The following is a 24,790-nucleotide window of genomic DNA, read 5'->3' on the forward strand; positions in this document are numbered from 1 at the left end:
CGACAGGGAATGTCAAATTGATTCCATATTTTTAGATTTCCAGATGGCTTTCGACCCCGTTCCTCACAAGCGTCTCCTAATCAAACTGCATGCCTATGGAAGATCGCCTCAGTTGTGCGAATGGATTCGCAATTTCCTATCAGAAACGTCACAGTTCGTAGTAATAGACGGAAAGTCATCGAATAAAACAGAAGTAATATGCGGCGTTTCCCAATGAAGTGTTAGAGGCCCTCTATTGTTCCTGATCTATATTAACGACGTTGGAGAAAATCTCAGCAGCCGTCTTAGATTGTTTGCAAATGATGCTGTCATTAACTGTCTTGTAAAGTCATGAGATGTCCAAAACGAATCGCAAAATGATTTAGATAAGATATCTGTATGGTGCAAAATGTGGCAATTGACTCTGAATAAAGAAAAGTGTGAAGTTAGTCACGTGAGTACGAAAAGGAATCCGCTAAATTTCGATTACGCGATAAGTTACAAAAATCTGAAGGCTGTAAACTCAACTAATCACTTATGGATTACAATTACAAATAACCTAAATTGGAACGATCACATAGATAAAGTTGTGGATAGAGCAAACCAAAGACTGCGATTCACTGGCAGAACACTTAGAACACGTCCGCTAAAGAGACTGCTTACACCATGCTTGTCCATGCTATTCTGGAGTATTACTGTGCGGTGTGGGATACGCATCAAGTGGGACTGGCGGATGACATCGATATAGTTCAAAGAAGGGCAGCTCGTTTTGTACTATCGCGAAATAGGGGAGATAGTGCCACAGACATGATACGTGAATTGGAGTGGCAATCATTAAAACAAAGGCGCTTTTTGTTGCGACGGGATCTTCTCACGACGTTTCAATCACCAGTTTCATCCTCCGATTGTGAAAACCTTCTGTTGGCACCCACCTACATAGGGGGAAATGATCATCACTATAAAATAAATCAGGGCTCGCACAGAAAAATTAAACTGTTCGTTTTTCCGGCGCGCCCTTCAAGAGTGGAACGGTAGAGAGACAGCTTGAAGATGGTTCATTGAACCCTCTGCCAGACATATTGTGAATAACCAAGTAATCACGTAGATGTAGAAGTATTTGTGTGAACAGGAACATTCCTGATGGCCGTTGAAGGGAGAAGACCTGTTCCGAGCGCATTAGACGGGCCGCGCTGCGAGCTGAGTAATTGCTATTGAAAATCTTCGTTATTCGTTATTGATGTTGCCCTTGGCCTTCCGCATACCCCTCGTTTAATAAGAGGGTATAAATGTTGCATTTTCGCGCGATATGAACGCTCAGCCATTGAAGTTTTATTCTGGTTATTCGTGACGGGTGACGATACAATGTGGAACTAGTAGGCCATGTGTTTCGTGAGTTAGGTGTCTTTTGCAACAATACCTATTCTGTGTATTAATTATCGATTAAAATCATACTCTGACGTTAATATGATCGCAGAATGGCGGTTAGTTGGTGTTGGCGAGTCCTTTACTTGATTCACAACTTGTTTCACGGCCGACTAGAAATTCAAAACACTATCAAGAAAACGTAGAAACATTTGATTTTTATAAACTTCTTACAATATCTCTACATGCGTTTTCACTGTTACTGTAACCATTATTTGTGTAAAACGTAGTAATCAGTCGAACATGGACTCGCGTTGTGTGCTTCTGCCAATATCCAGGTGGTTATAATTTAAAGTGCATCTTGTCGCGTGCGGTCCAGTTTGGGCTGCCATTATCGTATGGCAGATATTTTAGATATGATAATGCGTTAATGCGGAACCGATTTGTGATGGAAATTTTTTGTTCCAGTTTCGGCCACCTGGTGGAAATCTGGCGCTCTACGCTGTTCGTATGACGGTATGACACCCATGCTGTCATTTGACAAGCTATAGCGTGAATGAACAGTATAGCTATTGAGAACATTGGTACCTGTAAAAGTTCCAGATGGTGCAGCATCTGAAACTGCATCATCCGCAGCAATGTTATGAATTTGCTTTTCGGTTTCTGGGACGGAACAAAGTTGATCACATGTGCCTGAGCAATATTCTATGGAATGACGAGTGCAGTGGATACACAGAACTGCCGAAATTGGGGTACAGTTAAGCCACTTGTTGCGCGCGACGGGCCACTGCGTGTTGGTACTACAGAGATGTGGATTCACAAGCACGTTTATTCTCGGTCCGTTCTTCTTTTTAGACAGTACAACCAGAAGGCCTGTCAGATGTACTGTGACGTCTGCACGTTATCGAGACTTCCTTGCATGGTACAGAACGCGATTCTTGCTTTGGAAGAGCACAAGCGTGTTGAAACCAAGCTGGGACAACACCTCATGTCACTCGCCCAGTGAAAGATCTACTTAATGCGACCCTCCACGAACTTGTTATGTCCTCAGGTTTACCCAGATAGGTGGCCTGCAAGATCATCTGATATGAATCCATATGACTTTTGGTTCTGGGAATATCTGATCGCATTTACGAGGGACACGTTCGGTCTCTACGTGATCTGAAGGTTATTACACAGGAAATACGTTTTTTGATTCCATAGGAACTTCCGTGAGCAACTTGATTACGTCGTTTGACGGATGTGACATCTCATCGGCGTCTGTGGTGCTCATATTGAACAAAGCGTGTAAGCAACGGTTAATAATAAAATCAACATTATTACAGTCTCACTTGTCTGTCCTTTTCTGCCTGCATCCATTTCTATAGGTCTTCCTCATATTCAAAGCGCCGGATCTACACCGAGTGGACAAATTGGATCAAATTTTTTCCAGTGTAAAACGGTTCCACTTTAGCATATTAGACTACCTACCAAGTTTCATTGCCATACGATAATTACAGCCCAGACTGGACTTCTGTCAGTAGCTGCACTTTAATTATAACGAATTGGTGTGTAAAACAGGATGTATAAATATAAGTTCACCATCTCCTCCCGATTCACTTCCTTGATTTCAGCCAAATTTCATACACATACTGTTTGTTATTTGATGATCACAACAGTGGGTGCTAGAAGCTTCTTGCTCTCTTAGGAGCAAAGACACGATTGGAAAGGGGCTTTTCCAACCACCCTGACAGCCCTGAACAAAAGGGTTGTGGTATTGGCTTGTGAAACAGAGGTTACTTGTGCGGATGGGCAAGCTGAGCACAGAGAGAAGGAGCAGAGATGAGCAGCGAGAGAGGGAGAAATGGAAAGAGATAGGGGAGAGGAGGCGACAACGAAGGGGGGATTTGAGGTGGACATAGAGCACAGAGGTGTCGGAGGAGATAATACATAGAGTAAGGAGGAGGGGATGGCCAGACGTTGAAGTGGATAGGGAAAGAGTGGGGAGGAGGAGATGGACATAAAGAGAAGCAGCAGGAAGAGGCGAACACAGAGAGTGGGAAGGAGGATATTGGCAGACAGTAGGAAAGAGAAGATCGAAAGAGAGGGGGCAGAGCGTATTGGCATGAGGAACTGGGATGGAGGAAATTGGCAGATAGAATGTGGGGGAGCTAAACTGAGAGAGACCAGTGGAGGGGATGGTCAGAGGCACGGGAGGAAGAGATAGTAAGAGACGTGTAAAAACATCAGGAGGAGAAGTAAGTCAACAGACATAGGGGAAGGAGGAGATGTACACAGAGACCAGGGAGGAGGAGATGAACAAAAAGGAATGAGTTGGTCATAGTGAGGGGGAGGATGAGATGGAGATAGGATTGCTGGACATAGAGAAATGGGAAGTAGGGGGAGAAATGACGTGTACAACATCTGTGTCGAATGTGTACGTGGATGAAGATGCGGCGAAAAAGCTAGGTGAACATTAATAAAACCGAAAATTGGTAGGGACGGATTCCTGACTGGAAATGGGGTGATGAAGAAGGTCCTTTAAACCTGTGTCCGGAAATGCAACGTTGCCATTGTAGATGGCGCTGATGAATAAAACTTCCTCTGACTACATGCTGTGTGTTTCTTGCGTGTTGCAGCTTATGTGACTGACGCAATGTACTGTGAGCAGCAGAATGGCCAGGTAATCACGTCGGGAATAAGCCTAGATGATGTTTATGTATGGCCAGACAGACGGAAACTGTCGATATGCAGCACGGCTGTACCAAAACAAGTACCCTCACAGAACCCAACCACATCACACAATATTTCAAGCGCTTTTTGGGGCTTTGTGTAAGCACAGGTCCTTTCAGACAGACGAACGTATAGAGAGGCAGTGCACTGTGCATACAGTAGGTTTGGAGGACAGAGTTCCACAGGATATTGAGATGAACCCGAGTACAAAGTCTAGCCAAGGGTCCCACCAACATGGTGTAAACCAGAGTTCGACTATGTGTACCCTGCATAACAACCGCTACTATCCCTTCCACATGCAATGAGTGTAAGGATTATGAGCAGCGGATTTCCCTCTACGGAAAGAATTTTGTGGATGGTTTTTGCACCAGACCAGAACTGGTCTGCATAATCGTCACCTCTAAGCTGCAGACAGTTCTCGGGAAATGGCTGAGGCGTCTCATCAATATCGGTTCAGCATTAACGTATGGGCAGGGATTCTTGGCAACAACATACTTGGACCGGTTATTATACCAAAACGCCTCGATGGAGGAGCGTACCTGAACTTCCTGCGGAACGTTTCGGCACGACGGAGCACCACCCCACTTCCACAATACAGTTCGCCGACACATCAGCACCATCTTCTCCAGACTTTGGTTAGGACGCGGAAGTCCTTAGCATGGCCTGCTAAATCACTGGACTTCAGCATCTGAATTTTTACCTCTGGGAGCATGTGAAAAGCGTTGTGTATGCTAAGCCAGTTTCTTATGAGATGACCCTTCAACACATGCTCATAATATTTTTTTTAACCTGGCTGCACGTACAGAGTCCGTGAATAGTTGCAATTGAAAGAAAGCCGCCCTCGACTACTATTTTTAAAGAATTAACCGGGTTTCAACACCGATCACTGCTAGGAATGTCTTCCTCAGAATATAAATCAAAGAATGGTCTATAACATTGTCACAGAATTATGACTAAAAACGTATGATACAGAGTAGAAGTACAGACGTATAAAATAATGAATGACATATAAGTACTGCCAGTCTTTCACGATGATTCTGTACTTATACTATGTATCACACGTTTATAGTCATAATTCTGTGACCATGTTATAGACCATTATTTGATTTAAATTCTGAGGAGGACACTCCTAGCAGTGTTGAAACCCGGTTAATTCGTTGAAAATAGTGACCGAGATCTGTTTTCTTTTAGTTGTGTTTATAATAACTGTGACGCTATTTGGAGAGAGGCCGGAACGTGCGAAACAGTGCAGAAATCCATGATGCGACGTGTGAATGCATGCATTACATTCTACGGAGGCCAGTTTGAACAACTGTTGTGGCGTAGATGCTGACGCAGCTCTGGACTGTGTTCTGTATTATCTGTTGCCGTGCACGCTATTGGGATAGTTACCATTTCCAGACACATGTTCATAAGACCCTTTTTCTTTCTTTTCCAGTCAGGAATCCGTCCTTGCAGTTTATCAGTTTTATCGGTATTTACCCTATATATGCGAGGTCATTCAGTAATTAAAGAGACAACTTGGTCTGGAGGAAAAAAGCTTTCATTTTTACAAAACAATACTTTTTCTACTTTTCAACATACTCCCCTTGAACATTTATGTATTTGTTCCAGCGGGTTACTAGCTTTTTTTTATTCTGGCTGCGAAGACCTCTTTATGTTGATGTTTGGACCAATTTCCCACAAACTTTTTCACGTCCTCGTTGTCCTAGAGCCTCTTCCCACATAATGCCTCCTTCAGTGCACCAAACAAATGGAAATCACTAGGTGCTAAATCAGGACGGTAAGGCGAATGGGGCAGTACTTCCCAGCCCAATTTGTCGATGGTTTCACGGGTTAGTTGAGCAATATAAGGACGTGATGTGTCTTGCTGGAGAATCACACCTCTCCTCGCAGATCCACGACGTCTCTCTCTCATGGCTGGCTTCACCTCGTTTAAAAGCAAATCTGAGTAGTAATGGCTGTTCATTGTACGCTGCTCTTCGAGATAATCACAAAGAACTGAACCTTCAGCATCCCAAAACACCGTCAACATGACTTTTCCTGTTGATGCTTAGGTTTTGAATTTTTTCTTGACAGGTGAGTTGGTGTGCCTCTACTCCATGCTTTGTCTTTTTAATTCTGGCTCATAACAGTGAACCCAAGTTTCATCACAAGTTAAAATTTGGTTGAGAAAGTACTCACCTTCTCTTTCGTAACGTTCCTTTACTTTTGTGCACACTCTCAACTTTTTTCCTCCTTGTAGCCGCATCAACTCCATTGGGACCCACCTTGCTCATGTTTTGCCGTACTTCAGCTTGTTACAGATAATGTTATGAACTGTACCAGTACTAACTTGAACCTTATCAACTATCATTTCCACAGTCCCACGACGTTCGGCACGAATAATGCCATCAATTCGACTTTAAAGTAAGGGACTTGAAACTGCAACTGGTCGGCCAGAACGGTTTCGTGAGTCACTGAGTCGCGACTATTTTTAACTGCTATACATTCGACTGTATATATTCACTCGTTTCTCGCCTTTAGCAAGTAAAAAACGAATAACAGAACGTTGTTCAACTAATGTGGATGTTTCAAGCGGACTCGTCATCTCGAAATGTATTTTTGAGGTTATAAACAGAACAGTGTTGATACATCAGCAGATCAGGGCTCATCCTAGTGAATATATATATCAGTACGACGATACGACCATCATGGTCAAACATTATCATTTTAATTAATCATACTGAAAGGTGTGTGTGTAAATTTTCGTAGGAATTTTTCGAGTTTTCGATGTGTGGAAACGTGCTCGTAAGGTTTGAAGTCGTCAGACATGCGCGTGTAGCCTCGGCAGAGTAGCTGTGCTGCGCGGAGGTGAGTTACGGGTGATATTTGGCCTGTCAAGATGTACTCCAGATTTATCTGTTAATCGAGAGGGGAGAAAAGGAGACAGATTGTTGAAGTTTGGTGTTAGATGTGAACAGTCGAGTTTTGATTTAGTAGCAGTAAGCAGCAACCAACGGAGGCTTTTGGGATTATAGCCTAGATGAATGGGAAATTTATTGTGGAGGGAAATAGAATTGATTTTTACATTGGTACGATTATCCTCTTTGTGAAGAATGGATTGCAGGTAGTGATTAAGCCTGCTTTATCTGCAGCAGCGGTTTCATAATGTGCATTCTCGTCTGACACCAAGGTTAGGAATCGTTTTGCTTTTCATTTATTTGTTAGGATTTATCGATCGTTGTGAGAGAAATGAATTTAAGAATTAGATTTTGGAATTTTCTTTAAGGAAATATTATAGATATGAAGTTCAGTTTTTGTAGTTCTAGGATTAAATTTAGTTGGCTTCAGAGAGAATTAACTGTTATTAAAGTTCTATTAAATGTTACTAAGTCAAATGATATGAGATTGATGTTGAGTTCATGTAACCCAGAGTCATTATTTACAATCCGAGAGTCAACTAATTTTCGATTTATTTAAAACCATTGTCAAAAATTATGAATCAAGAATTACAGCAAAGTGCTTTTGCGTATCTCAGTAGTTAGATTTTGTAGCTCTATAACCGAGACGCGCTGTAGCTACGAAAGCTGTTTGCATGACGTTATCCAGTGCGACTCAGGTAAGCCAAATAGTGTAGAGCACTGGTTCTATGTTTAAATAACTTTCACTGAGACCGACTTCAGTTCCAAAATAATCAATTTTTCATCAAATTTAGAAGTCAGCTTTTGTGATGACAGTAAGTTTCAGGCAGTTAGATTTTTGTTTGCGTTCTCGGAATTTTTTGCGTTAAGGAAGCTATTATCAGTTCATAACATTAAAGACTGGGAGCCCCAAATTTTGCATCTTACAGACAATTTGACATGAAAACACAATCAACATTAAAAAGCCACTTTCACTAAAATAAATTCGAACTGGTGCATTGCGGCATACTGTTGCGAGGGCACACCGACTTCCAGATCCTTGAACATGGCACACTCACCAGTCAAAGTTATTGTGCACAGTAGTCCTTCCTCAGTGCGTCGTTTCAGTGCTGCATTCCACCCTGACTTCACTTTCATGGATGACTGGGTGACAACGCACGACCGCACCGAACTGCGCTGGTGGAGTAGCTCTTGTAACTAGAGGATGTTCGCCAAACGGTCTGGCCTTCCACTTTCCCCAACTTAACTCCGATCGAGCAGTTGTGGGATTTGTTGTGTATACGTAGAGCAGCACGTCCACATGCAGCAGAACGACCATCCAGCAGTTAACCGCGCTGGCGAAGGAATGGAACGCCCTACCACAGGAACTCCCTACCAACATCGTGGTCAGCATGGGAGCACGTTGCAGAGCGCGCGTGCCCGTCTGTGCTGATCAAACACCACACTAAGAACCATTTTACACCTTGCACAACGTCCAGGGGACCATCAGAAGTCGTGGTGAATTCAGTGTAATTATTGTCCTTGAATAATCAACACGCTTTTGTTCGTCTCATTGCGCATTTCTTTCGATTACCTTCTGTACTACACTATAGCAGTTAGTTCTATGTAAGGTCCACGTTTCGTCGAGCTATTACTTGGCAGGGACACATCACTGAAACGTTACTTTCGTCCTTAAGTTTTGCACCAGTGAATCTGAGGCATGTATAGCTCGCCATGAAGCCACACGCTTAAAAGGTATCGACTATGTATAGTGATTCCTCAGCTTTCCTTCTTCCAGTATTCCATTTCTTCCGACTATTCTTAACTTTTGAACGCTGTTGTATTATTTATTCCCATCTCATAGTTCTATATTGGCCTCCGCTTCGCATTAAAATGATTCGATTCACAAATGAGAGCAAATATATGAAGAACGTAAAATAAATGTAAATGTCGTGTGACTAGGGCCTCCCTTCGGGTAGACCGTTTGCCGGGTGGAAGTCTTTCAATTTGACGCCTCTTTGGCGACTTGCGCGTCGATGGGGATGAAATGATGATGATTAGGACAACACAACATCCAGTCCCTGAGCGGAGAAAGTCTCCGACCCAGCCGGGAATCGGATCCGAGCACTTAGGATTGAAATTCTTTCGCGCTGACCACTCAGCTACCGGGAGTGGATAGGAAGAACGTAGATGCACGACAACGTTTGTACCTCAATAGAATATACGCCGTCATTAACGCAGCACTGGGAACATAAACTATGTCGTTGCCTTACTTTAAAGAGAGGTTTACTCAAAGTTTACCACCAGATCTTCGGTTGTGTTGGTATTTCTTTATCTCTGCGTCATTCTCTCCCTTCTTCTGGAGACAGGACGCTTACTGTGCTTTATCATCCGTCGGAGGCAATCTTATTCTTTCTTCCTTTTTTGAGTCATCAGTGTTCTGACTGGTTTGACGAGAGCCGCCAGGAAATCCTCTCCAGTGCCAACCTCTTCATCTCAGAGCAGCGCTTGCAACATAAGTCCTCACTTACTACATGTATTCAAATCTGTGTCTTCCCCTACAGTTTCTACCGTCTATAGCTCCCTCTAGCAACATGGAAGTTACTCCCTGACATCTTAAGAGGTGCCCTATCACCCAGTCCCTTCTTATTGTCAGTGTTTTCCATACATTACTTTCTTCGACGATTCTGCAGATAAATTCCTCATTCCTTACCTTACCAGTCCATCTAATTTCCTACATTCTTTTGTAAGATCTCTTCTCAAATGCTTCTATTCTCTTCCGTTCTGATTTTCCACAGACCATGTTATGTTAGCATAAAATGCTATGCTCCAAACGTACATTCTCAGAAATTTATTGACGGCCGCGGTGATCGAGCGGTTCTACACGCTTCAGTCCGGAACCGCGCGCCTGCTACGGTCGCAGGTTCGTATCCTGCCTTGGGCATGGATGTGTGTGATGTCCTTAGGTTAGCTACGTTTAAGCAGTTCTAAGTTCTAGGGGACTGATGACCTCCTATGTTAAGTCCCATAGTGCTCAGAGCCATTTGAATCATTTTTTTTTTTTTTTTCAGAAATTTATTCCCCAAGTTGAGGCCTATGAGCAGGCAGAAGTGGCCGTGCGGTTCTAGGCACAGCAGTCTGGAACCGAGAGACCGCTGCGGTCGCAGGTTCGAATCCTGCCTCGGACGTGGATGTGTGTGATGTCCTTAGGTTAGTTAGGTTTAACTAGTTCTAAGTTCTAGGGGATTAATGACCTCAGAAGTTGAGTCCCATAGTGCTCAGAGCCATTTGAACCATTTTTGAGGCATATGTTTGACGTTTATTAGCCCGAATGTCTTTTTTGCCAGTGCTTGTCTGCTTTTTGTATTCTCCTCGCTTCGTCCGCCATGGGTTATTTTGCACCCTAGGTAGCAGACTTCCTTGACTTCGTCTACTTCGTGATCCCCAAGTTCTGATGTTAAATTTCTCGTTGTTCTCTTTTCTGCTACTTCTCATTACTTTCGTCTTTCTTTGATTTATTCTCGATTCCGGCTCTGTTTCCATTAGACTATTCATTCCATTTAACAGATTCTGTAATTCTTCACTTTCATCGAGGATATCAATGTCATCAGCAAATCTTGTCATTTATATCCTTTCACCCTGAATTTTAACCCCTGAATTTGATTATTTCTTTTATTTCCGTCATTGTTTCTTCAATGTAAGATTGAACAATTAGGGACGAAACACTACGTCCCTGTTTTACTGCCTTTTTAATCCGAGCACTTAAATATTATTATTTTCCTTTTCTTTTCTGAATTTCTTCTTCTGTAACATAAACAAATTTAGTCTGTCTTCTTCCTCTACTTTCCATCTTAATTTTCTGTGTGTGTGCTTTTTTTTTTTAAATCAGAAAGATCGCAGTCCTTATCTAAGTTATCTATCAAGTAATTAACTGCATAAAAATTCTGTAATTTTTATAACAAACAATACTGAGATATTACTAAAGAAACATCATTCACTTCAAATAATGAAGAACCATGAAAAATTTTGAATTTATCACTAGACCTCAAAATGTATTTCGAAATTTTTTAGTACTAAAAACTAATGACGCACTAAACATATTTCTTTCCATACATTCTTTTTCTATTAATAGTGAATCTAATTTTTAAGAGAACTCCAAAGAATTCGTATGTCTTTCGTCGGACAGAGATCAAGTACGTGTTGTGTTCAAAGATTATATTCCATGGTTTTTCATTAGTATGTTCTTTGACAAAAAAACTGGAATTAAAGGAGTTAAGTTCAAGTATATGCCTGAATTCAATCAGTGGGAATGCTTCAGTCACTTTTATTTCCAGTATTTATTTGGTCTGTGGCGTTTCACCAGCCCTGTGCCATCTTCTCATATCTGAATGTCATTATTACATTATGTAGTGTTTTACATCTAGTCCTTTCACTTACTGGCGTAAATAATTTGCTTCACCCAATAATTTTCTGTCTTAAATAATGTAATGAATGCAGCTAGATATATCAATGTACTATCAAATGGCCCTGAGCACTATGGGACTTTACTTCTGTGGTCATCAGTCCCCTAGAACTTAGAACTACTTAAACCTAACTAACCTAAGGACATCAAACACATCCATGCCCGAGGCAGGATTCGAACCTGCGACCGTAGCAGTCGCGCGGTTCCGGACTGAGCGCCTTAACCGCGAGACAACCGCGGCCGGCAATGTACTATCACTACATGTAGGAACTGATGCAGAAATTGTATGATAACTTTTAAATTCCACAACATAGTTGCTGGCCGCAATCACTCACACAGTAATATATATAAAAAACTGGCTTTACAATTAGGTTTCCAGTTAACGATAAAACGGAAAGTTATAAATTTTATTCACATGGCATTACATGAAACAAATAACTTTCTGCCTGTCGTTGCGTATTCGTTCTGGTACATGTGCAGGAAGGTGTGACATTATTAAGCCTGAATGCTTCCAGATTGTAGATAGTAAAATGTTCCCCTTTCACGCTTTCGACGCTTCCTGCGCACGGCAGCGCTTCCTGCGTTCGCAACATCCTGCTCAAAGTTTATGACTGCTGGCAAAACCAAAATGTAGCTACAATAACATTCCTTGACACCTGTTCTGTGAATAAATTTGGAGCCGGCCGGGGTGGCCGAGCGGTTCTAGGTGCTACAGGCTGGAACCTCACGACCGCTACGGTCGCAGGTTCGAATCCTGCCTCGGGCATGGATGTGTGTGATGTCCTTAGGTTAGTTAGGTTTAAGCAGTTCTAAGTTCTAGGGAACTGATGACCTCAGAAATCAAGTCCCACAGAGCTCAGAGCCATTTGAACCAGCCACTGAATTTGGGAAGCAAGAAGTTACACGCTATTGAGAACGTCGGCAGTAAGGAGCTTAAATTCTGAAACACTAGTATTTCTTCACTAGCATCTTCATTTACTAATAGGTTTCATCTCGAAAGAGTCTAACTCACCCGACGTATAGATCTAGAAGTCGCCCGTGTCTATTACTCTACGATACTTCGCGAAACTAGCTATAATTAAGGCATTACAAGGGATAATATGAAACAAATTAATATGCAGGTCTACCGAACTCCTTATATATAATACTGATGTGCCAAAGAAACTGGTATAGGCATACGTATTATAATACAGAGGCATGTAAACAAGCAAATGCGGATCTGAGGTCGGCAACGTCTATATAAGACAACGAGTGTCTGGCGCAGTTGTTAGATCGGTTATTGCTGCTACAATGGGAAGTTATCAAGATTTAAGTGAGTTTGAACTTGCGTTATAATCGGCTTACGAGCGATGGGACACAGCATCTTCGAGGTAGCGATGAAGTTTGGATTGTCCCGTACGAGAATTTCACGAGTGTACCGTGAATATCAGGAATCCAGCGAAACATCGAATCTCCGACATCGCTGCATCCAGAAAACGATCCTGTAAGAACGGGACCAACGACGACTGAAGCGAATCATTTCAAAGTGACAGGAGTGTAGCCCTTCCGAAAACTGCAGCAGATTTCAGTGCTGGGGCATTAACAAATGTCAGCGTGCGAACCATTGTACGAAACATCATCGATAAGGGTTTTCGGAGCCGAACACCCACTCGTATACACTTGAAGACTGCACGACACAAACTTTACCCCCTCGCCTGGGCCCGTCAACACAGACATTGGACTGTTGATGACTGGAAACGTGTTGCCTGGTTGGACAAGTCTCGTTTCAAATTGTATCGAGCGGATGGACGTGTACGGGTATGGAGACAACCTCATGAATCCATGGACCCTGCATGTCAGCAGCGGACTGTTGAAGCTGGTGGAGGCTCTGTAATGGTGTGGGCGTGTGTGGTTAGAGTCATATGGGACCCCTGATGCGTCTAGACGACTCTGACAGGGGACACGTACGTAAGCACTGATCACCTGCATCCATTCATATCCATTGTGCATTCTGACGGATTTGGGCAGTTCCAGCAGGGCAATGCGACACCCTACGCCTCTACAATTGCTACAGAGTGGCTCCCGGAACGCTCCTCTGAGTTTAAACACTTCCAATGGCCGCCAAACTCTCCAAACATGAACATTACTAAGCATATCTGGGATGCCTTGCAACGTGCTGTTCAGAAGTGATCTCCACCCTCTCGTACTCTTACTGATTTGTGGAGAGCCCTGCAGGATTCATGGCGCCAGTTCGATCCTTCGCTCCAGCACTACTTCAGACACTAGACGAGTCCATGCCACATCGTGATGCGGCACTTCTGCGTGCTCGCGGAGGCCCTACACGATATTAGGTAGGTGTTCCAGGTTCTTTGGCTCTTGTGTGTGTGTGTGTGTGTGTGGTGTGTGTGTGTGTGTGTGTGTATTGCTTCTTGTGTTTTCTTCATGATTAGAAAGTTTTTAATTGTCAAGAGGAAACAGTCTTAACTAACGTGTAATTTCAAATAATACTGTTTTTATTTGACTACTTCCACCGGAAAAGGCAAGTTCAGGAAAGCAAAAACAACTTAACTATGAACCCTGAAAGCTATTGTTGAGATGAATTATAATTTCCTGTTCCACTTCGAACATTGTTTTATTTCGATACAAACATACTTAATTTGAACTGGGTGTCTTAGACATAAGCTATTATTGATCAGTACCTTCTTGAAATGAACAATTAACGTGGGAACGACTAGATGTTAATAAGTATCTTTAAAATTTATTTTTTGTATGAGGTATGTCACTTATGTTTTGATTTAAAGTTACGTCGTATTACGCTGAAGAGCGAAGTATTAGCATTTCACGGAATTGTGCACAGTCCTGCACGCTACTAGAGTAAACTATGTTCAGCGTATCTGTTTCAGGTCGTATTGGGCGGGGGTCGTGCAATGTTCCGACCGAACACAGCAGAAGACGAAGATGGTGTTGGTTGCGGCAGCCGCCTCGACGGACGAAATTTGATCGAGGAGTGGAACGCAGACAAGTACGTTCGCGGTGTGTCCAGCCGCTACATTTGGAGCCGAGGACAGCTGCTACAGAAAGAAACCTTCGAGAAGGACTACATACTCGGTATACAAAATATTCCTATAAAACTGCTTTCTTTCTATTTTTTATAAGATTTATCATATGATGTATCTTGTTTGACTTTAAACGAACTTCTACTCCTCGTACATGAATTACATACGCTTTCGGAATGAGTGGTCAGCGTATAGTGGCGGAGCAAAACGCTACACGGTTTCAACTCCAAACTAACAATACGTATCTGAAGAATATTTGAATTAGAGACATATTTCCAGTAGTGTGTGTCATCCCCTTTCATTCTGACGGTGGCGACTCCTCGAGGCATGGACTCCACAGGACACCGAAGGTATTGGGAGACTTATTAAACTGTGGCGCAAAACTCTGAGATTGGCCTAAGTTAGTTCAAGGAATGGAGTCGTCCGACTCGATGATGACTCTAAAGTTCTCATCAAGGCTGAGGTTAGGTGATCTGGAGGCTTACAGAAAACCAGTTACGTCCTTCTGTTTCTGAAACCATTCTGACGCAATTATGGAGCGGCTGATAATGAATTATTTTGAAAATTATTGTATATTGGGGTTGCTGATGATAGACAGAAGTTAATGTATTCCATGTAAACAATTCTCGTCGAGAAACTGACCCAGTGAGATTCATTTTGCTTGTTGGAAAACGAGCTATGTTCATTGTCAAGGGATGGCAGACATTTGGGTACGGGATCTATTAATCGCTGGCAGTTCAAATGCATGGAGAATAATAGTACTTCGCAGGGAAATATCAGCAAGAGATGGGAAGGAACAGCATGTGCATTCACTGTATTTGCCTGGAGCTCATTCAACATCTTGAGGAGGATATTACGGCAGCCATTACAAGAACATGGTGTAACCAACTGCAAACTGAGGGGCACATCGGAAAAACCATGCCTGTCGTGTGGTCTCTGAGGTGATGATTCCAGCGACTCGCAGAGAAGGTTGAGAATATGTCTTGCTCGCGGAGTTTCCACACGCTCACTGTCTGTAGCATCATCCACACAACAGATCGTGGCTTCCCGGTTTAGTGCCGTGTGCAAGGCTTGAATAAGACTATATAAAGGTTGCGTGACAAGCCAGGCTACGACTTCATAGATTTCCGCCATATGATTGAGAACTATAAGGTCCCCTAAATTGGTCACGCATGAACTAATGGGGTGTAAACTACACATTACAAGCTACTATCTATTTACCTGAATGTGGAGGAAAGGGCGAGGATACACAAGTATTTTGTAGATAAGGCCACTCGCTATGCAGTCCAGTTAAGGATAGTTGTAGGAGACGCGAAAGATCCAAAGACAAGCTTCCCAAAGGTGAGAGTTTTAAAATCCTGACGGTTAACTCCTGAAGAATTCGCAACAAACTGCCTGAGTCTGAAGAGCGCCTACAAAGCGGCGAAGTTCTCATAAAACTACTTACAGAAAGCTGGTTAAAACCTGGAGTTGCCAGTACTGAAATTTTAGAGGAAAATTTAAGAATATGCCAAAAGGATAGGCTAACATAAACTGAGGTGGTGCGCACGTAGCAGTAGACAAATTCAAATCCACGGAGACAGGACCTGAAGCTGCGTGCAAAATCATTTGAGCAAGACACAGTATCAGTGGTGGGAATTAAGTCAAAATTGTAGTCTTCCACCGACCACCAGATTCGATTCCTGATGTAACCGAAAACCTTGGAGAAACTCTGAGTTCATTTACACAGAAGTTCGGCAAACGTACTGTAAACAACGTAGATGAATGTAAATAACTTCAACATTTCGCGGCCCTGTCAGCAACTGTGTAAATATTAATTTTAATAATTAACAGCCTCAGTTTCAGTACAGCACTCGTGGCCGACGCATCGCGGTCGCGAAGTGGGGCCGAGGCAGTTCCAGATAAGACGATAATTTATGGATTTGTAGTTTTAGCTTGACGATGTCCGCTATGGACAAACGGTAGTTACTGTTATTCTGAAGAAGGTTGGGTTATCCCGACTGAAAGCTAGGTAAATTCTAGGCAAAGGGTGCAACTGAGGCGGTTAATTATTAAAATTAAAATTAGTAGATGACTGTAATCATTTAATAATCTATTGGGATAGTTACAATTTTGTTAGTGGTGGGCCTGACAAGGCACACTGTGGAGTATTACTAATAGCTTTCTCTGAAATCCATCTAGAACATATGGTTTCGAAACCCACTCATGATGGAAATATATTATATCTAAAGGTAACAGGTAAACCTGACCTCTTTCAGAATTTCTACATCGAAACTGATATCTGTGATACTGAGTCACTTGTAGTAACAGTGATTACAATAATACAAAGGGCAACTGAAACAAGTAGAAAGATTTACGGGTTCAGTAACCTAGACAAAGAATCAATAGTGTCAAAAATCAAGGAGGAACTTGAAACTAAAAGAACGGTTTACCATACTCTGGATAGATATGTACCCAGCAGAAAAGATCGTGATGGGTGGGACCATCCATGTTAGACTTGGGGGGTCGTAGTTGAATGTCGTCTCATACCTTTAATTAACACTCACCACGAATTTTCGTTTGATGCCGCTTGTCGTAATAGCAAGAGGCGGTCGGTTCGTAGATCACTCACCTCTGACGCTGCTTGATCTCTTCCATAAATCTGCTACATCGGTGTGCAAAACTTAACGACGAAAGTAACTTTCATATGAGGTGTGGCTGCAAAGTAATATACACGATGAAACTTGGACCATACGTAGGAAGAGATGCTACTGTCTAGTACAGTACGTAACTGAAGTAAATACGCAATGAGGCGATCAAAAATGACACTTTTGTTCTAACACAATAATAAAGCTCAAGCCACCGCTATCCATGATGATCCTTGGATATTACAAAACGCCGAACATTGTCCTTAATAGGGTGTGTAATCACCACAGACGACAATGCATGATCTACAACGTGTTCGCATTCTGGCCATAACCTTGGTAAAGAGTTCCATTGTTGCACCAGCACGGTTGACAATTGATGGATGGTCGTTGAAGCACATGCGGAATGAGTACTGTGTCAAAATACCGTTGACCGGTGAATGTAGCGTGCCCAATGATCGAGAGTTCAGTACATCCATGCAGTATTATGCATGCTCACACCATAACAACCTCCACCTGCACCACCACAACTATCATGTTCGACGATGTTGGTGGATGCATTATTTGTTCCCTACTCCCACCATACGAGTTTACGTTCAGCACTGGTGTTGAATGCACCGCCAATGGAACTTACCAACCTCGTTTCCAGTATGGGAGCACGTTGCAGAGCATGTACTGCCAACCGCAATGATCAGAATCGCAATTAAGAATCATGTCATGGCTTCTGCAGTGTCCAGCGAGCTGAATCGGGCTATTTTACTAGGCAGTGACACATTGTGTTGCACACTACTGCCCGCACCTCGTGATCGTGCGGTAGCGTTCTCGCTTCCCACGCCCGGGTTTCCGGGTTCGATTCCCGGCGGGGTCAGGGATTTTCTCTGCCTCGTGATGGCTGGGTGTTGTGTGATGTCCTTAGGTTAGTTAGGTTTAAGTAGTTCTAAGTTCTAGGGGACTGATGACCATAGATGTTAAGTCCCATAGTGCTCAGAGCCATTTGAACCATTTTCTTTTTTTGCACACTACTGTAAATAGCAGTTGACAATCAATTAAGCAACACTTTAGGATGCAAGACATTTATGTGCTGATGTCGAAAGGCAAAATGACTATATCCTTTCACAATGACCTGATGTGACGTGATGTCACATCAGTTTGGCAGGTCCACAAAAGAAATTTTTCACTACTGACCCACACAATATACAAACTTCAAAGAAAGTATTGCATCACATCGGCTCCTGGAGTTCCGGAACCTGTACGGAAAATTGGAATAGAAATCCAAATTAGCGTCATTTCCGCCCTTTTTATTACTCATGAAAGCCACACATTGCATGTTGTACCATGATAAATCGAAACCTTCAGAGGTGGTGGTCCAGACTGCTGCACACACCGGTACCTCTAATAGCCAACAGCACTTCCTCTTGCATTGATGCATACTATCCACAAGTTCATGAAGGCACTGTTCGTCCAGACTGTCCCACTCCTCAACGGCTACTCGGCGTGGATCCTTCAGAGTGGTTGGTGGGTCACGTCGTCCATAAACAGCCCTTTTCAATCTATCCCAGGCATGTTCTATGGGGTTCATGTGTACAGAATATGCTGGCAACTCTAGTCGAGCGATGTCGTTATCCTGAAGGAAGCCATTCACAAGATGTGCACGAGGGGGGCGCGAATAGCCGTTCATGAAGAAGAATGCCTCGCCAATATGCTGCCGATATGGTTGCACTATCGGTTGGACGATGGCATTCACGTATCGTACAGACGTTTCGGCGCCTTCCATGACCACCAGCGGTATACGTCGGCCTCACGTACTGTCACCCCAAAAGAGCAGGGAACCTCTACCTTGCTGCACTCGCTGGACAGTGTTCTAAGGCTTTCAGCCTGACAGGGTAGCCTCCAAACACGTCTCCAGCGGTTGTCTGGTTGAAGGGATATGAGACACTCATCGGTGAAGAGAACGTGATGCCAATCCTGTGCGGTCCATTCGGCACGTTGTTGGGTCAATCACTACCGCGCTGCATGGGGTCGTGGTTACAAAGATGGACCTCGCCATGGACGTCGGGAGTCGGGAGTGAAGTTGCGCATCATACTGTGAGTCGTAACACAATGTCCTGTGGCTGCACGAAAAGCATTGTTCAACATGGTGGCGTGCTGTCAGGGTTCCTCCGAGCCATAATCCGTAGTTAGCGGTCATCCACTGCAGTAGCAGGCCTTGGGCGGCCTGAGCGAGGCATGTCATTGACAGTACCCGTTTCTCTGTATCTCCTCCATGTCCGAACAATATCGCTTTGGTTCACTCGAGCTGGCCAGAGTGACCGTGCGGGTTTAGGCGCTACACTCTGGAACCGCGCGACCGCTACGGTCGTAGGTTCGAATCCTGCCTCGGGCATGGGTGTGTGTGATGTCCTTAGGTTAGTTAGGTTTATGTAGTTCTAAGTTCTAGGGGACTGATGACCTCAGATGTTAAGTCCCATAGCAGTGCTCAGAGCCATTTGAACCATTTTTCACTCGAGACGCCTGGACACTTCTCTTCTTAAGAGCCCTTCCTGGCACAAAGCAATAATGCGGACGCGAAAGAACAGAGATATTGACCGTCTAGGCTTGGGTGAACTACAAACAACACGATCCGTATACCTCCATCCTGTTGGAATGACTTGAACTGATCGGCTGTCGGAGCCCCTTCGTCTAATAGGCGCTGCTCATGCATGATTGTTTACATCTTTGGGAGGGTATAGTGACATCTCTAAACAGTCAAAAGGACTGTGTCTGTGATACAATATCAACAGTCAACGTCTTTCTTCAGGAGTCCTAGGAACCAGGGTGATGCAGAACTTTTTTTCATATGTGTATATTTATGAACATTCATCTGCCCACTTTCTAGATGCGCGACCGCTCCGGAGGCGTCCACACCGTATCACCGCAGGATGTGATCTTCCCTTTTGTGTTTCTTCGGGGTGGCAGGCGGTCCTTTGCCGCTGGTAACCAGGAATCACGCTTCCTTAAAAAGTGATGGAGTGTGCTTGTTCCCGGAGCCTCGAACGCGCCCATGATAGATAAGAATATGTGATGTGACCCTGTATGCCCTGTCAATTGTCTCACCACCTGCAAGCGCGTGGGTCTCTACAAGCCGCTGCACACAACACAGCATCTTAAAGATTTGTTGGGCTGAGACAACGTGGCTGCTCTAGCCGACGTTTAGGCCTATTTTGGCACGAACTTTACAAAATGTTTCTTGGTCTTCTTGTTGCATCAGATTTGCTTTCTATACTCGAGCTTTAAACTGATTCCTTGGTCGTCATCGTGAGGAGTTAGTGTGGTACTAACAGAGCCTGTGGTACTTTCGTATGTAGTTGGCCGACTTATTTCATAGGAACTTCACGATGTCACGAGACCTCTGTATGCAGCCACACGATACTGTGATGACTGTGACGGACGAACATTGGTAGCGATACTCATACACCGTGCATCTTCCCATTTGAGGTCTGTCGTCAGAGCCGCTATTGAGGTCAGAATTTGTTGGAATAATATTAATTGCGGCGATGGTTATACCGTAAGTGGTGCATGGAAACGGCCATTCGATGTTGAAAGACAGCCCAGGTATAAAAGAGTTACCTACCATATATTGAAATTAGTATCAATGCTAATGACATCAAAGGCAATGACATTATTTCCGGTAGCATGTGGAAGTTCCGTGACGTCTCAATCACATAACATGGCCAACAGCATACGAAAGTAGGGCAGGGCCTTTTAGTGTGGCAGGGAACACCTTACGACGACGACAGAGGAAGTCGTTGAAAGAATGAGTACACAAACAAATCTTAAGCAGCAAGAAAACGGAGAAACATTTACCCAAAATTGTCGCAACGAAAAACTTCGTGATCACCGCAGCATGGGTGTGTCACGCAGCGACATACAGAGGAAGTGTATCGCGGAGCACGTTGGTACGTTTACAAACTTGTCGGAGATATCGGTGTCGTAAATTAATGACATTAGTGTAATTTAATTTATGGAAATGAAATCAGCCGTGAATGAGGTGTCCTAAAATTAATCATACATATTTTTATTTTGAATGTGATTATAATGACCTTTAACAAAAATAAATTATAATACAGAAGAAACACAATAAATAATTAAAAAATGACATGTTAACTAACAGCACGAAACAACCAATGACCACCATATCAACCAATCAACAAACTTCATACAATCGCTGGAAATCAAGTACAACAAAAATACGCTACATTTACCTATATTTTGAGGCTGCTAACAGTCATTTAATCCGACTGTAAGCCACGTATGCAATGTCATTGGCTAAGTTTTACTTATTTGTATGCCGTCGTAATGAAGATTTCCTGTCGAGTGGTTAAGGCAAATCGCTCTAATTATCATAGAGAATGATTAATATAACTCACCGTTATTACTAAAATTTTGGCGTAATGAATTTATGATTTACTTCAAATACAATTTCCTTAGACGTGCATGAACCAACTCATATAAGATAGTCCAGAGTAGCCACAACCGAAAAGGTCCAGTTAACCGCACTGTCTGCCAGCGTTTCCTAGACACACTAGTGTTCACAAACTATACTCTCATAGTAATACATTTAACCACGTTAAAATACTGTAAATTTGTATCTTTAGAGGTAATATTTACACATTTAATGTCAGATGGGTACGTGGCGGTCTAAGGAAACGAAATAATTGCAACTGTAGGTTCGTATCCAACAGTCGTATGGTGAATTTAAGATAGACGAGAACCTCGACTCAGTTTTCCGGAATGGTCTCTAAGATGTGCAGAGAGAAGTAGACTTTTGTCTAAGTACTAAGTGAAGTACACTGACGGAATAAAAATTGCAACACCAAAAAATAACTAATGGAGAGTAGTGAAATTTATGGAATACATTTGTCTAGGTAAGATATTTAAGGACTAACACTGCAAGGTGACTAACTGATACAAGCTCGAGATAAGACATTGAAAATGTGAAATGCTGCCACATTAATAACCACTGTTAGAATCAGAACGTTGAAAGAAAGCATGCAAAAGGATGCTTTGTGTTGCAGCCATCAGTTTGTGACATGGAATTCTATGCGTTTTGCACTCGGTCGCTCAACACGTGGATGGTTAATGCTATTTGTGGATGACGCTGGAGTTGTCGTTCGATGACGTCACATATGTGCTCGATTGGAGACAGATCTGGTGATCGAGTAGGCCAATGCAACAAGTGGACAATGTGTAGAGCATGTTGGATTATAACAGCGGTATGTGGACGAGTGTTACCTTGTTGGAAAGCATCCCCTGTTATCCTGTTGATGAGTGGTATATCAACAGATCGAATCACCAGACTGATGTGCAAATTTGCAGTCATGATGAGTGGGATAACCAAGGGAGAGCTCCTGCTGTCATACGAAATCACACGCAAGATCATAAACTTACGTGTGGGTCAAGTGTGTTTAGGACGCTGGAAGGTAGGTTGCAGGCCCTCAACTATCCTCCTTCTAACCAACACGTGGCCATTACTGGCACCGAGGCAGAATCAGCTTCGATCAGAGAACATAACAGACATCTACCCTGCCTCCAATGTGCTCTCGCTTAACGCCACTGAAGCCGCAAATGGGACAGTTTCGGGTCAGTGAACTGCGCGCTACAGGGCATCTGACTCGGAGCTGTTCTTGAAAAACCGATTTGTGACAGTTCGTTGTGTCACTCTGGTGCCAACTGCTGCTCAAATTGCTGCTACACATGCAGTACAATGGGCCAGAGGCCCTCACAGATTACGATGGTCGCCCCTCTCGGTAGTGCCAAGTGGCCATCTGGAGCCCCGTCTTTCTTGCGACCGTACATTCTCGTGACTACCGCTGCCAGCAATTATGTACAGTGGCTATATTCTTGCCAAGGTTTTCTGCATTGTTGCAGAAGGAGGATGCAGCTTCTCGTAGCCCTTTCACAAGACCTCGTTGAGGTGTTCACGATGGCGTCTTTGTCGCATGAAAATGCATTCTTGACTAACGTCTTCTTATTAACTTTCGAGAAGAGATTTACTTTAAATAAATAACGGAATAACTAGTTGTCACATCAAAAGAAATATATAGATCAGCTACCAGTTTTCACCTTCCAGAATAACTATGTTTCGACTAACAAGATAAAAAGCACAGAAGCAAGGCTGAGAAGGTGAAGGAATGAGAAATGGAAAGAAGATGAAAAAAGGAAAAAAGTAAGAAAAAGGGGTGGCGAAAGAAATGGTAGAGCTTCTATCTAGTAATCTAATTATCTTCGGTCCCGAGGTCGCCTTTTTGATTAAGAAATCTTCAGCAATGGCGGCCGAAGACATTCGTTGTAAGGAATCATCTTCGTTCTGCCAACGGCTTTGACAAAGAGGGCGCAGGAACACATAGAAGATCAGGATACCCTCTCACTCTTGGAGTGGGAAACTGTCCCTTCCAGGGGGAAGGATTGACAATTATCAACGGTATGAGGATTCAGATGACAATGAAAAACCATTGCAGCAAATACACATAATGCGAATCTAATGTCATGTGGCGTTTAACTGAAAACGAGTCACCATGATATCTTCACTGGCAAACGATTCCAGATTAGCTCCCGATTCGGTTCTCTGGCAGGATACTACACTGAAGAGATGACCACGGAATAAGGATTGACTAACTAATGAAAGGAGCGTGGATTGTCATAAGGTTGACTGTGGTAGGGGATTAAGAAAAAGTCTCATTCAAGATATAGTGGATATCAACGAAGTGGAAAGAAGGTAATAGTTTACGTTGACATGAATTTAGGGTAATACCAAAAATAGCAGGAAACTAAATCGAGGGTAGGATGCGTTACGAATAGGAATGAAGAGCAGAAAGTGGGTTACTCTGAGCAATTCAATGATAGGATTAATATCTTCAAAATCAACAGCTAATCAACGCCAACAACAATAATTCAAGCATACTTACAAACGTCGCAAGCAGGAGATGAACAGAGGCACTGAACGGGTAACTCAATGTGTAAAGGGACATGAAAATACGAAAATCACGAAGGATTTGAAATCAGTGATAAAGTGACTTGAGGCGGCATTATGGGACAATATTGAGTCAGTAGTACGAAGAGGGTAGGTGAAAAGCTACTTGAATTTTGCGGTAAACTCGAGTTAATAATAGTGAATACACTGCTGCAAAATCACAAGAGGAAGAAGTATGTCTGTAACAGTTTTGGAGACACGGGAAGATACCAACTGGATTACAGCACACTTAGACAGACATACAGAACTCAAATATTGAAAAGTAAGACATATTAGATTCAAAACACCATTTCGTACAGATGAATGGTAGGTTGAAGTTTAAGAGAAATATCAGGAAGAATAAAAATGGAAACAAGTAGGATACAGAATAACTAAAGGACAATGACGTGTATTTGATATACCCAAAAGCGGAGATACTGCGATAATGAACACCACAGTAGGCAGTTCATTTCAAGAGGAACAGACACATCTCCAAAAAGGGCGATCACAGAATTTGGACAGACAAACATGTTCGATGAAACAAGCAAGTACGGAATTGCTCAGTGAGGGCCAGGAAAACAGCAGAAGAAGGCATTTAAAAATTAACAAATAGGAAGGACTGCGAATCTAAGGTGAAAAGACTGCAGGAAATATGTTACAAAGTCGAAAAATAAATGGTCGGCGAATGACATCGTCAAAACATAGAAATGTCAAAATTAAAAGCAAAGCTGTCAACATTAAGAGTG

At 43.0% G+C, this 24,790-nt stretch overlaps 1 protein-coding gene across 1 annotated transcript in view; it reads left to right on the plus strand.

Annotated features, from left to right (window-relative positions):
- The window catches only part of LOC124606337 (membrane-bound alkaline phosphatase-like), a 143,513-nt gene that overhangs the window by 80,401 nt on the left and 38,322 nt on the right, over nt 1-24,790 (plus strand). The window contains exon 4 of the mRNA XM_047138319.1: nt 14,280-14,484. Coding sequence (XP_046994275.1) covers nt 14,280-14,484 — 205 coding nt within the window. The remainder of the gene's footprint in view (nt 1-14,279; nt 14,485-24,790) is intronic.

The sequence above is a fragment of the Schistocerca americana genome, chromosome 3 (genome assembly GCF_021461395.2).
Source record: "Schistocerca americana isolate TAMUIC-IGC-003095 chromosome 3, iqSchAmer2.1, whole genome shotgun sequence".
NCBI lineage: Eukaryota > Metazoa > Arthropoda > Insecta > Orthoptera > Acrididae > Schistocerca > Schistocerca americana.